This window comes from Mesoplodon bidens (assembly GCF_964165515.1).
Source record: "Mesoplodon bidens genome assembly, chromosome: 15".
Lineage (NCBI taxonomy): Eukaryota > Metazoa > Chordata > Mammalia > Artiodactyla > Ziphiidae > Mesoplodon > Mesoplodon bidens.
The window spans coordinates 82,527,585-82,541,519 of NC_138171.1; the positions used below are offsets into that span (position 1 = coordinate 82,527,585).

The window sequence follows — 13,935 nt, forward strand, 5'->3', positions numbered from 1 at the left end:
TAGAAAGTAGCGTTGACCTCTCTTCTCAAATCCACAGGTTAACTTTGAGGAATTTAAGGACGGTTTCGTGGCCGTCTTGTCATCACAGGCTGGTGTCGGCTCCTCAGATGAAGACAGTGGGTCTTTGGAGCCAGGTAAGAGGCCTTCCCGGTCTCTGTTACGTCTCTTCCCGTGATTCCTTGACTTCTGGAGTATGATGTTCTCACTGAACGACGCAGCAGATCTGTCTCTGCCAAGCTGCGTAGACTGGAACTGACGTTCGGGTTTTTTCTTCTTTTGCTTCCTTATTTGTAAAATGGTGTTGTAAGGGGAAGACTCTTTTGTTTTCCTCTACAATACACACAATCCTCTGAATATACTGGCACTTCTGGTCACTAGATATATGTGGTTTTTCCCACACCAGGCCGTTTTGCAACACCAGCTGGGTGTCCTACAAGTCAACTCTGTTCTGACACCGTCTACCTGGACACGGCGTCAGACCCCACAGGGGAAGGGCTCAGTCCCCCAAGACTGCACCCTCTTCAGACAGCCATCTCAAATCCAGGTTGTCACCCGTGCTTCTGACCCACCTGTAATAGATCAGAGGCTCCCACGACCTCCTCGGGTTCAATGAATTTGCTAGAGCAGAACCCAGGGAAACCCATTTACTTACTGGATCACCGGTTTATTACAAAAGGATGTGACTCAGGATAAGAGGTTTGTGGGGAGGGCCTGTGGGAAGGGGCTCGGAGCGCCCACGCCCCCTTCAGGCCGCACTCTTCCCCAGTCTCCGCATGTTCACCAACTCGGAAGCTCTCAGAACCCCGTCCTTTTGGGTTTTATGGAGGCTTCATTACAGACATGACTGATCAAATGATTGGGCATCGGGGATTGACTCAACGTCCCTGGAGGTCAGGGGGTGGGGCTGAAAGTTGGTTTCCCTGGCAACCAGCCCATCCTGAGGTGTGGTTCCAAAAGTCACCTCATCAACATAAACTCAGGTGTGGTTGCTCTCATCACTTAAGAAATTCCAAGGGTTTTAGGAGCTGTGCCAGGGATGGAAGACCAAATGCATATTTATTATAAATCTCAGTATCACAGATGTCAAGTTAATACCGACTGCTGTCCTTACAGCATAGGGTGTTGACAAGATAAAGTGGGTGTCGGGGGTGGAAGCATTGGAGAATCAAAAGCGCAGGGCAGGTGTGAGGTGTTAGCCAGGCCTTGGAGGCTGGCGGAGCAGGCAGGATGCCACCAGCCGAGGCAGCCCTCAGCCTGTCTTCTGTCTCACACAGTAGTGCTCTGTGTTCCTAGGACTTGTGAGAATCCTGGTTTCAAGCAGTGCCAGTGGGACAAAGGTGATATTTCAGAACAAACGGAAGTGGTGGCTTTGGTCAGGAGGTGGAGGGAGGGTTTTGGAGGGAGGCCCGCTCGACGTGTGGACCGCGGGCTCCGGTCGGAAGGTGATGGTGGACATGCTCATTCGAAGCCGTGCTGGACCCTCGGGCTCGGCTGCTGCGGGCAGCACCTGATGCGCCCCGGCTGGTCACGGCTGCGTTTGAGACGAGTTGGGAAGGAGAGTGAAGTGGCAGCGGGTCCCTCCCTCCCACGTGGGGCAGGCATTTGAGGAGTCTGCCCCGCAGCAGCCCCCTGGTCTGCTCCTGGAGCCCGGGCAGGTCCTCGGTTGGGAGCAGGTGCACGATGATCTGGGCACCAGGGGTACCGTGAGGGAGGCTTTGTGTGCCAGGCTTGGAGCTGATGGACGTTTTATGTAGATTCCAGTGAACCGTCCTAGAAGTCCTGTGGCTGCTCCTGCCTGTTAACTCAGGTGGGGTTTTGCAGCCTGGAGCCAGGCCCCGCCCCCACCGCTGGGGCTGAAGTCAGCTGCCCCACCTCCTCCTGCTGGAGCCACGCCAGAGCCCTGATTCGGGGGAGGAGTCAGCTGGCCAGCAGCCCCATCGCCCTGCAGCTCAGGTCATTGGCTGCTTTGTCTCACACTTGTCTCCTCTGAGATGGGAAGAAGCCCACTTGCCTTTCCCAACTCAGGGTTTTGGAGTGTGATCGTGTGACCGTGGACGTGGATGTGCCCAAGAAAGGCCACACCCATGTCACTGCGCCCCCCTCCATGCTGGAGCACGTGTGCGTCTGTGGGGGTGTCCTCACTTCCTCCAAAGACGGGAGAAGCTGTTTCAGGACTGGTGCTTTTCCACACCAGTTCCGTTTTTGGGTTTTTTTAGTTTTTTTATTTATTTAATTTTTGGCTGCATTGGGTCTTTGTTACTGCTCGCGGGCTTTCTGTAGTTGTGGCAAGCAGGGGCTACTCTTCGTTGTGGTGCGCAGGCTTCTCATTGCGGTGGCTTCTCATGTTGCAGAGCACGGGCTCTAGGCACATGGGCTTCAGTACTTGTGGCATGTGGGCTCAGTAGTTGTGGCTCGCAAGCTCAGTAGTTGTGGCGCATGGGCTTAGTTGCTCCGCAGCATGTGGGATCTTCCTGGACCGGGGATCGAACCTGTGACCCCTGCATTGGCAGGCGGATTCTTAACCACTGAACCGCCAGGGAAGCCCCCCGGTTTTGTTTTGTGTTGTTTTTCTCTTCTTTCGATTTTCAGTGCTTTCCTCAATTACACGGTCGTAAGCCCACCTGAGGCAGCTCGGACGGGGCTTGTGCACAGAGGCAGGGCGCCGGGTGGCCCTGCAGCCGCAGGCTGTGAGAGCTGGGGCGAGCCCTGCCCCGTTCTCCAGGGCTGTGAGTGTTTCAGCTTCTCACCGCAGCCACCTTCCCAGCCTCCCCCGTGCAGGGGCTTCATCCCTCCTTCCCTGGCCCTGTCCACAGCGTCGCTCTCTCCACCGTGACTGGAAAAATGATTGGAGCTTTGATGCTCCAGGGATGAGCATGTCATCAGGGGGCCAAACGCCCCGGGGTTTTGAAGAACATCCCGCTTCCCCGTCATTCTGCTCCTTTCAGTAAAGGCCGTTACAGAACATATAACCAATGTCTTTTCACTTGTAGACCTTGGTATTCCGCTCCTATAAATAAATACGCACACACAGGAGGCACAGCCAGGTGTCCAGCACAGGGCACCGTTGGCCTTGTGCTCTGCGGGCCGTCTGGGCAGCGGGTGGGGACTGGCCATGACCCCCAGTGCTTCCTGCCAAGAGGCCACGGCTCTGTGTTCTGTGGGTGGTGGGAAGCTGCCTGCTTCCTGTCGTGATTTGCCACGTGGACACTCTTTTCTAGAGAAGCGTTTCTCTCTGTTGGAGGGAGGGGAGTGACACGTTTGGGGAACATTATGAAACAGCTGTGTGTTTTCTGGGCGTCTCATTCCTCTGAGGAAAGTGCTGACCTGCTGAAATGATGAAGAACTGGGGCCACATCCAGGGCGGGTGGGACTCCGGACATGGACGGGTCAGGGAGGGGAAGGGCAGGAGCAAGGTCAAGCCACAGGGGGCAGACGTGGTGCTGGGTCACGACCTCCAGGTGAGCCGCGAGCCCGGGGAGGGCCTACGTGCGTCAGGCCCCTCCTTGTCTTCTGCAGCTGGTTTCCAGAATGCGCTGCAGCTGCCCGCTCCCACCTCCCGTGGCTTTCCTCTTCCAGCACCTCCCCACCGCAATGAAGGTGCGGAGCCTGTGTGCCGGCCCCTCCCCCTGGCGTGGGGCACTCAGAGCCTCCTGTTTCCTCCCTGCCAGGGTGTCCGCTCCCTGCTCTCCAGCAGCCCCGGGGTTCCCAGACGGGAGAGATTCCAGGCCCGGGGCAGGGCCCGTGATAACCTCCGAGTGTCCCGGGGACATGGCCAGCCTGCCTTACATGTCCGCTGTCAAGTGGAACTCAGCAGCTTCCTCCCCAAACTCCTCCCTTGTTCCCAGTTTCTGTTGGTCACTGGCACCACTGGCCAGGTTGGACCCAGCCTCCTCCTCTGATGGTCCCAAGGTCAGGGGCTGCAGAGTTGGTGTGGAGGAGAGAAGGGAGGTGGTACTTGGCCTTAGGAAGCGTGACGCATCTGTGTGAAACGGTCCTCAGTTTTCCTGACCTGGCCTTACTTCCTTGGACCCTCTCCCCCAACCTGCCCGTTCTGGTTGCTTCCTTCTGAACCTGCGTCCTCTCCTGGCCGTGGCCCACGTCGCCCTCCCCAGTCTCTCTCCGGCTGCCCAGATTCCCTACAGAGTCAGCATCATTTCTTCTCTGCCTGCGGGGTCCCCACTGCTCTGCAGACGTGGGCAGGTAAGGAGGGAAGAAAAGTGCAAGGGGTTTATTAGGGCTTATGGGATTCTCATGAATCCCAAGCTAAAATGCACTCCTGCCTCTATCCCAGACTTCAGACCAATGTGGAGTCTGAGGCTCCCCAGCTATGCTGAGGTCCTTGCCTACAGCATCCCGTCCGGGGGGCGGGGGGGTCCTGTAGTGAGGGGCGTGGGTGGGACGTGACCTTCTGGTCTCTAGAGCAGTATGTTGCTGGATTATTGGAGGCTTTTCTCCTTGTGTAAAAAGCTAGATTTTTGTATTAGTCTTTTACTGCATAATAAAAGCGTATTTTGCTTGGAAACATTTAAACAGCACCTAGAGTTTAGGATGGAAAGTCCCTGCCTCCCAGCCTGGCTGTCTCAATCCCAGCCCCACTGTTGACCATTCCCTGTGTTCTTCCAGGCGTTTTCCATGTGTGTCCCTGAGAGCCACGCTTTGCGCCCGAACCTGCACCTTCGTAAAGGGCATCTTGGCAGCACATGTGGGCCCAGAGGCTGTTTGAGAGAACACCTCCCGTTTTCATTCCAGGTGCTCCCCGGGCCATCCCCCCAAAGTACGTGAGCGGCTCTAAGTGGTATGGCCGTCGGAGCTGCCCCGAGCCCTGCGACGCTGCGGGTGGAGCCCCGTGTTTACCGGAGCAGCCTGCCAGGCCCAGTGTGAGAAGCCAACTCCGACGCTCCGCGTCCCTGGAAAGTGTGGAGGTGGGTCGACCCCACCTTTGCCCTCCCCCAAGTACGCATGCCCCCCCCCCATAGTCACTGCTCACGTGACATGATACGGGAAGATGGGAGGGGGCATCTATCTTATCGCCAGAGCACTATGGGGAGTGACATTTAGTTTTAAGGTGTCTCTGGGTCTCGCTGTCTGCAGGGAAACTCTGGCCACAGAGCGTCCTCCTTCAGACACGGGGGCCATGGAGAATCCCCTGCTCACCACTACCCCCCCTCCCCTGGCACTGCCAGAGGAGAGGAAGGTTAATCAGCCGAGGACAGAAAAAGCAGCACTGGGCGCAACCGAGGCTCACCCTCCACAACTTGGCGGGCATGTCATGCCAGATGCCTCCAGGGACCCCAGGCTCCCTGAGCTGTCCACTGCAGGAGCCTCGAGGGCTTTGTGTCAGGAAGGACGTGCACGGGGCAGATCCACACCCCACAGGTTGATCGTGGCCCGTTGGACCTGTTTTCGGGGTTCCAGAAGGTTCCTGGCTCCTCTCCATGATGTCCACATCTGTCTGATGAGGCTCTAGGGGGGCTTCCCTTTAATAAGACAGCTCTGGGCCCCCATATTAATTTGTTTATATTTTCAACATTTGTTGAGGCCAAAAGGAAAAGCAAATAAATATGTATTTAGATCCTGGAGTCGCTTCTCTCAGGGATGTGCTGCACTTGGGCGGCACCAATAAATCCTAGGCCTTTGCTGCTTTATTCTCTCTCTTAAATTTGGCCCCAGGGATGGAAGGCTTCATGTGTCTGTGCCATCTCTGTGGTGCCATTCTGCTTCTTAAAACCATCTTTGATCCCCAGAACTAGGACCCTAGGGTTGCTGCCTTTAGGGTTGTCAGCAGGTTGAATGCATTAGAAAAATGAGATATATCACCTGCCCCCATAGCTGCAGCCTCAGTTCAGCGCCATTTCTAAGTGCTGAGTCCTGGTCAAGCCAGTGTTCCTTCCAAAATCAGAAGCAGACTTTGACTTTGTGGTCCGCGGACTCGGTCACAGAAGCATGAGGTTTTACTGGACTTCTTGGTGGCCCAGCCCCTTGGGCACCGAGGTCTCAGCAGATCACCTGCTGTCGCCGGAGCCCCTGGGGGTCAGAGACCTGCTCTTCCTTGACTGTTACCAACAGACATGGGTGATGAGGGGCGGGATGCAGAGGGTGCCGAGTGCAGGCCGCAGCGTGCGGTCCGAGAGAGGAAGCTGGTGTGCATGGGGCCTCGTGGCTGACCACCAGGGCTGCCCTGTGGGCTGGGGCTCCCCTTCCTCAGGTGTCCTCCCACCCCAGCCCCACCAGACTGTTCTGCTTGTTCCCGGTGCTCCATCCGCTGCCCTTTCCTTTGGGGACTCACACGTCCTTTTCTTTCTGTTTTTCCAGAGTCTCAAGTCCGATGAAGAAGCCGAAAGTGCGAAGGACCCTCAGAATGAGTTGTTTGAAGCACAAGGTAAAGCCCGGCCTTGTGGTCGGTGCCACCTTTGGCCAGTGCTAGGCTGCCAGGCAGTGGGCCACCAGCCAAGGACAATTTCCTGGGAAGTGCCCGGTGTGGGTGGTGTCCCTGGGGGGCCCTTCTCCTGGGGGCAGGGTCCCAGCTCTGGGAGACCCCTGAGGTCAGACCCTCGAGCGGGGGCCGCTGGCTAAGGGAGCAGCTTCACGGACTGGGAGGATCAGCATGACCCCAGCCGGCAGGCGTGGGCCTGGGGACTCCTTCCTGAAGCACCCGGCCTGGGCCAGCAGCCTCCCTGCCGCCTGGGGCCCTGTCTGCCCCAAGTCAAGGGTAAGACGTGGTTCTGGTCCTGGAGAGCCTGACGGAGCACCTGGAAGGCAGCCGCAGGCGTGCTTAGCAAATCTGGGCGCATCAGCACATGGGTCTGCAGGTGCCTTAAGGACACCTCCCACTGGAGTGTGTCACAGGGCAGAATGTGCAGGAACATGGCTCGAGGGCGAGACCCGAGCTGACCTTGAGCTTCTCCTGAGTGAGGAGTCTGCACTGGCACTGAGCATTATCCAGACTGTGGTCCTCGGGGGCTGAGGCTCTTGGTGGCTCAGCATTGAGTTTGGTGACATCAGGGGAATGACCGGGGTGCCTGTGCTACTGCACGAAGCAGATGGACGCTTTTGTGTCCGGAAGAGCAGCCAAGTCATGTCCTAAATTCCCTGGACTCTGTAAATCTAGGGGACGAGAGGAAGGGCTCCTGGGGAGGTTATTCAGCGAGTCATTTCGGACTCTGCCCAGAGACAGGTTGGAGTTCTTCTTTCCCTCCAGGTTAGAACTGACTCTGGTGTGTGAACAGTCATGTCAGACCTCAGAGGACTTATTTTCTCCTCTGCCAGCCATGAGAATACACCCGGGTGTCAGAATTGCTTTTCCATTGTTACGTAGAACTTTCAGATGTTTTAAGCTGGAAGGGACCTCGGAGGTGGCCCTTTCCTTGTGTTTTCCTCAGCTCAACCCACAGCGTCATTCGTGAGCACACAGGCCCTAGCTTTCCTTGGCAAGGTGGCTTTCTGATCGTTAGTTGGGTTATCAAAGTAACGCCAAGGTGGCTCCTCTCCTGAAAACTCTAGACCACTGGCCGAGAGCCCAGGTCTGGTCAGGTGCAGGCAGCCCTCTTCCTGTGTTGGGCTGGGTGGTGTGGCCTGGCTGTGGAGGGAACTCTGCTTTGAAGCCTCGCTCATCCGAGGAGAGCTCCTCGTGGGCACCCCCAAGGTCTGTCCTCTTCCAGAGGGTGTCTCTCCGGCAAAGCTTCAGAAACCTCAGTAAGCCACCTGGCTAAAGTATAAAAGTTATGAAACCTGGCCGTCTGTCATCCAGGCTCACTGAGGTGTCTTTGCATCTCAAAGACACCTGTGCCTCCTGCGGTGGGGTGGCGTGGAGAACACAGCCCACCTTGGGTCGTTTTTGCCAGAAAGAAAAAGATAAAAGATAAAACTGAGGCTGAATCCAAACTAGGCTTTGATGCTAACTTCCGGTTTATAGACGATGTTAGTGCTGGAGGGATGCGAGGAAGCAGAGTGGGGCAGGCAGTGAGTTGCTCGTGATCCAAGGCCTTGAGAGGAATAACCACATGCACGGGGAGGATTCTGTGTTGATACTGATTCAAAGAAATCGACTGTCGGGAGACTCTTGAGAGAGAGCTGGGTAAATCATTGTTGGTTTGTCGGGTGATAGTGGCACTGGGATCAGCCGTACGCACGAAACACACAGGGGTGAGAATACAGCAGCTGGCATTTGCTTTCAAATACTTGGGCAAGAATAAACGGTGGGGGGGCTTCCCTGGTGGCGCAGTGGTTGAGAGTCCGCCTGCCGATGTGGGGGACACGGGTTCGTGCCCTGGTCCGGGAAGATCCCACATGCCGCGGAGCGGCTGGGCCCGTGAGCCATGGCCGCTGAGCCTGCGCGTCCGGAGCCTGTGCTCCGCAACGGGAGAGGCCACAACAGTGAGAGGCCCACGTACTGCAAAAAAAAAAAAAAAAAAAAAAAGAAGAATAAACGGGGGTAGATGAAGCTGGGGTGGCCGGCTGCCCAAGGAACAGGACCACTGGCCTTTGCTGGACTGTGCTCTTTACTTTGGGTAGGTTTGAAGAGTTTCTAAAAATTCGTTTTTTAAACCTGGCCTTTTTGTTCTAAGTACAAACCTTGCAGCTATGCTCTCAGTGCTGTGGCTTCGCAGGTTCCCTTCAGAAAATGCTTTCTGGGACTTCCCTGATAGTCCAGTGGGCAAGACTCCGTGGCCCCCATGCAGAGGGCCCGGGTTCGATCCCTGGTCAGGGAACTAGATCCTGCATGCTGCACCTAAGACCCGGAGCAACCTAAATAAATAAATATTTTTTTGAAGAAAGAAAATGCTTTCCCCACATGCAGCAGATTCCTCCATTTGATTGTGACAATGTGCACAGAGTGAAAGTGGAAGGACTGTACCGCGAGCACTGTGTACCCACCACCTAGATTCCTCCTTTGAAGCTTGTGTCTCACATGTGTCCGTGTGCCCGTCCCTCCGCCCAGTCACCACTCCATCCGATTTCAGAGTAAATTACAGCCTTGGTATGTGTCCCCTGCTTCAGGCCAGCTGCCAACCTGGGGTTCTGAGGTCTTCGGGAGCCTCCGGAAGCCCTGCAGCTCCTCCTTCGACACCCCCGAGAGCCGGGTCCGGGGCCTCTGGGAGGAGCTGGGTGTGGGCAGCAGCGGCCACCTCACCGAGCAGGAGCTCGCCCTGCTCTGCCAGAGCGTCGGGCTCCAGGGCCTGGAGAAGGAGGTGAGAGAAGGCGGGATGGACCTCCCTGATGGGCTGGGTCTTTGTGGTGGTCATGGTTGGTGCTGGACCTGGAAAACCCCTTCACCGTCAGACACTGATTCAGTTGTCACCTTCTGGTCTCACATCCTGTGCTGACTCCCAGGGCTCGTGTCGAAGGTCCGTCTCTGGCCGCCTTCACGCAGGATCCTCCTCTGCCGGGGGCACTCCTCCCCCACCCCTCCTCAGCGGCCCAGATCTGCCACCCAGCCCAAGTGTGGTGCCCGCAGCGTCTGGCTACGCTCCCAGCAGCTGTATTCACCCCTTTCCTCCTGCGGGGGCCAGGGGAAGAGGAGGGCAGTGTGATGGGACAGGCCCCTCCTTACTGAAGTGCCCTCAGCCCTGCCCTTGCTGACCCTGAACTGCTGGGGGCCCGGGCCATGTTCCATATGTACATGTCCCTCCATCCAGCAAGCTCCTGGCACGGCAGACACGGGATGGGTGTTTGTGGGTTTTGGGAAGCGCAGGTGGCCATTCACAGCAGGATGGAAACTGACCAGATGTGTGGATTTCACAAGCCAGAGAGGGGAGACCACTGTTTGGATAGGACAGCGAGCTGCCTGCTTGGGGAGGGTGGGGGCCAGGCCTGGGTGGCGTGGGCACAACTGCGGTGGGAGAGCCTCTGAGCAGATGTCTGGGGGCTTTTATTTAGGAACTTGAAGACCTGTTCAACAAGCTGGACCAAGACGGCGATGGCAGAGTGAGTCTAGAGGAATTCCAGCTTGGCCTGTTCAGTCATGGATTCCCTCAACTTCTGGAATCTTCCACACTTGTCAAGCCGAGCGGGTCCTGGTCTCATTACCAGGTAAAATGGGACGATTAACTCTTGAACCCCAGGGCGACGGCCATCACTCTCTGGCCTTCAGCATCTTCTGCAGGCCTGACCTCTCCGCCTGGTCTCCACAGAGGGTGCCCAGGAGTTGCTCGGGGTGTGTACACACACGTGTGCTGTGGGAGGCTGTGCAACCTTGGGCTGACCTGGCATTGCTCCTGCCAAGCTGTGTGTCACTGGTGAGCTACTCGCCTTCTCTGAGCCTCAGGTTCCTTGTCTGTAAAATAGACACACCTACCTCATAGGGGTCTTATGAGGATTCCCTGGCAGTTCCCTTGTTATGCCTCAATGTGGGGTACACTGTGTTCCAACAAGGGCACCCCCTTTCCCTCCTCCCTGGAGGGCAGAGTCACTGACGGGTCCGTGCCTTCCCCAGGATTAACCTTAACAAGCATTCCTGGAGCTGTGCTCTCCCCATCCGGTATTCCTGAATTTTATCCTGTACAAGGCCAGCTGGAGGAGAGCAGATTTTAGGTGGTTATTTAAATTGTGATGTTCGGTGCATTTGGTTTTGCTCAGTCCCAGGACAGTCAGCCTCCGTCTCACACCACAGGGCACGGTTGTCCTGGGGAGTCTTGCTGAGGCTTCTTTGGTGACGTGGCTGATCCCGCAGTTTGTGGGCGGCATTGCAGGAACAGTGACCTTGTTCTCTGCTAGGCCAGGCGCGTCTGAGAATCAGGTTTCTGCACCTGAAGCCACTGAGACAGGGAAGGAACCAGGAGAGATGAGGAATGGTGCCAGGCCACCTGAGGGCAGAGACCACAGTGCAGTCGTGCCCAGAGCCTGTGGGAGGGAGGGCCTTCTCTGAGGTACAGCGGCCCCCGTTCCTGCCCGGGAAGTGCTGACATGGCCATGGGGTTGCGTCCTGTGCATGTGGGTGCCAGCGTGGTTGGAGTGGTGACGTGGGGCCTTGCACCTGGGCCCAGACGGAGATTCTCCTGCTCCATTGGGGAGCAGGTGGGCCTGGTGGTCTGGGGGCCCCCAGCTGCTGCTCCTTGTTCTGGCCCCGACTGCAGACGCGTGTCTGAAGGGCCCTGCCCTCCAAGGGGCAGGAAGCACAGCTGGATTCTTTTTTTTTTAGATGTTGAGGGTGGGGGTAGGAGTTTATTAATTAATTTATTTATTTTTGCTGTGTTGGGTCTTCGTTTCTGTGCAAAGGCTTTCTCTAGTTGTGGCAAGAGGGGACCACTCTTCATCGCGGTGCGCGGGCCTCTCACTATCGCGGCCTCTCTTGTTGCGAAGCACAGGCTCCAGACGCGCAGGCTCAGTAGTTGTGGCTCACAGGCCTAGTTGCTCCGTGGCATGTGGGATCCTCCCAGACCAGGGCTCGAACCCGTGTCCCCTGCAGTAGCAGGCAGATTCTCAACCACTGTGCCACCAGGGAAGCCCCACAGCTGGATTCTTGCAGCACCTCGGCCTCACAGGTCAGCTTTCTGGCTGAGGGATTCTTTTGCCCTTGTCTTAAAACTCCCTGACCCTGAATCCTGAGGACACGCGTCCTCTGCTTGGGCCACCCCCGCCCTCCTTCTGAAGCCCGTCTTGGGTTTCTCTGCACAGACCAGGTTTCCCTCAGCAGGAAGCCATTAGTGGTTTGGGGAGAAATTACCTCGGGGCCTGGCAGGCACTGGGCGTCCCCTGCATGGCCTGGCGTGGACAGCGCTGAGCCCTGGGCTTCGAGTCAGATCCTGCGGGCGCCCCCTTCCCTGGAGCAGGAATCAGCGCTGTTCTCAGGCCTCGGGGAGGCCACACAGGCGGGGAGGTCGGGGAGGGTGCATGAGGAGGCCACAGGGCCTCACAGAGCTTGTCTCCACGTGCAGGTCCCAGAGGAGGGTGGTGGGCAGACCACCACGTCATCCCTCGTGTCCGTGAGCTCGGGCCCGCGCCTCCTGTGCAGCGTGGACGACGGTACCGGCTTCGCGTTCCCGGAGCAGATCGTCACCCTGTGGGCCCAGGAGGGGCTGCGCAACGGCAGGGAGGTCTTGCAGGTTTGGACCGGTCGTGCACGGCTGCTCCAGCAGAGGCATCTAGGCGGTCGGGGCCGCTGCCCACAGGGCAGGCTGGACGGAGCTCCCCCTGTCCCCCCTGCCGCAGACACAGGCCCTGTGTAGGGAAGGCCCATCATAATACTTTTTTCTTTATTTTTTGATATTGAGATATAGGACGTCTTAAAAACATAATAAGTAAAAAACAGAGAAAACCACAGCCTGAAACAAATCTGTTTGAAGCTAGGTTTCAGCATCTTAGACTCTCCTCCCCAGTGCGTGTCAGCCCTGGAGCTGATCTGCTGACCTGGAGGAGGGACGTCTTAGTGGACACCACTGTCACAGACGTCCGAGCGTTTCTACTCGCCCCGGACGAGCTCTGTGGGGAGTTCTTCTCCCCGTACCCACCCTCCGACCTCCCTCCAGTGGTCGCACACGAGGAGGCCTGTGCTCTCCCTGGTCAGTCAGGTCCCCTCTGTCGGGGCGCAGGGCAGCCCTGGGGCTTTGGAGGGGGTTCTGCCCTGGGTGGCAAGTCAGGTGCACACAGGGCGGGCACAGCAAGGGAAGGGTGCTGGGGCAGGTGTGGCGAACTAGATGAGTTCGTTTCATTTCCAAATTTCACTTTCCATTGGAAAAAAAGCTTCAGCTCTACAGAAATCTATAGAATAATAAAGCCTGCCCCCCTCTGCTCCTGGTCTCCAGGGATGGAGACAGGTAAAGGTCTGGTGGGCATTCTGCGAGCTCTTCCCTGGCACAGGAAAGAAATGCATATTTAGACATTCCCATTTAAAAATTTTCTTTTGCAAAATTGGTGTCACACCGTATACCTTGCTAATTTACATTACCCTTTCCCTGTCGTGGGACACGTATGTTTGTTTTCCTGTTATGAATCTCGTCATCTGTAATGCACGTATACCCTTCTGCCTCTATGCTGGTATTTCTCAGTAGGGCGGATTCCTGAAGGTACGCATTTTACCTCTTAATAGCTTCTATTGTATTGCCTCCAAAAATGTCCATATTGGCACAAAACAATAGAACAGGAAGGAGCAAAAATCCAGCCTTGAAGACGATCTGCCCAACTCCTCAGGCCAGACTCTCCTGGACCTAAGCTTAGCCGTTGCTGGGTCCCGCTGCCCAGCAGCCCGGGCGGAGCCCGACACAAGGCCATCCGTGGACAGCTGGCCCACAGGACTATTCTGAGAACCAGAGGCTGAGGCCGGACCACTGAAATTGGCCCCCGGGGAGGGCCAAGAGCAGAGGGGCTCATGGTTTTTTGTTTTTTTGTTTTTGGCTGCGCCACACAGCACGTAGGATCTTAGTTCCCCAACCAGAGATCGAACCTGTGCCCCCTGCAGTGGAAGCATGGAGCCCTTAACCACTGGACCACCAGGGAAGTCCCGGAGGCTCATGGTTTTGAGATTCTCCCTAAGACGCTCCTCCTGATTCCCTGCACTTGGAGGTGGGCTGGCTGCCGTCAGGATCTGGCCAGTGACGAGTCTCACGCTTGCCCCTGACACTTCAGGACTTTTTCTTTTTACTACTCTCTTGCTGTTACAGCATGTTTCCATTCCTTTAGCAACTGATGATTTTCCAGTTGCTCAGGGTTTGATTCCATTGAATTGAGAGGCAGCGATGTTACTGAACTCCCCTCAGCAGGACCCTCCACGTGGCCCCCCAGGCATATCTGTCCCCCTGACACGGGGTGGCTCTTGGGCGAGCTGGCAGGCAGTCGGGGTGTCCTGGTTCAGCAGGTCCATAACTGGTCACCTGTGACACTGGGCGGGACCGCCAGCTGCCCTGAGCACACCTGCCTGAGAGAGGTGTGTTCCGTGGGGGAGGAAGCCCACTAGGCGAGCCCTGGCCTTGGACGTGCTGGCCTCCCACACCCAGCTTCTCA

At 56.8% G+C, this 13,935-nt stretch overlaps 1 protein-coding gene across 1 annotated transcript in view; it reads left to right on the forward strand.

Moving 5' to 3' along the window:
* The window catches only part of NINL (ninein like), a 112,777-nt gene that overhangs the window by 59,596 nt on the left and 39,246 nt on the right, over window positions 1–13,935 (forward strand). Inside the window, exons 3-8 of the mRNA XM_081255557.1 lie at window positions 38–134; window positions 4,750–4,922; window positions 6,313–6,379; window positions 8,998–9,188; window positions 9,877–10,029; window positions 11,874–12,041. Coding sequence (XP_081111683.1) covers window positions 38–134; window positions 4,750–4,922; window positions 6,313–6,379; window positions 8,998–9,188; window positions 9,877–10,029; window positions 11,874–12,041 — 849 coding nt within the window. The remainder of the gene's footprint in view (window positions 1–37; window positions 135–4,749; window positions 4,923–6,312; window positions 6,380–8,997; window positions 9,189–9,876; window positions 10,030–11,873; window positions 12,042–13,935) is intronic.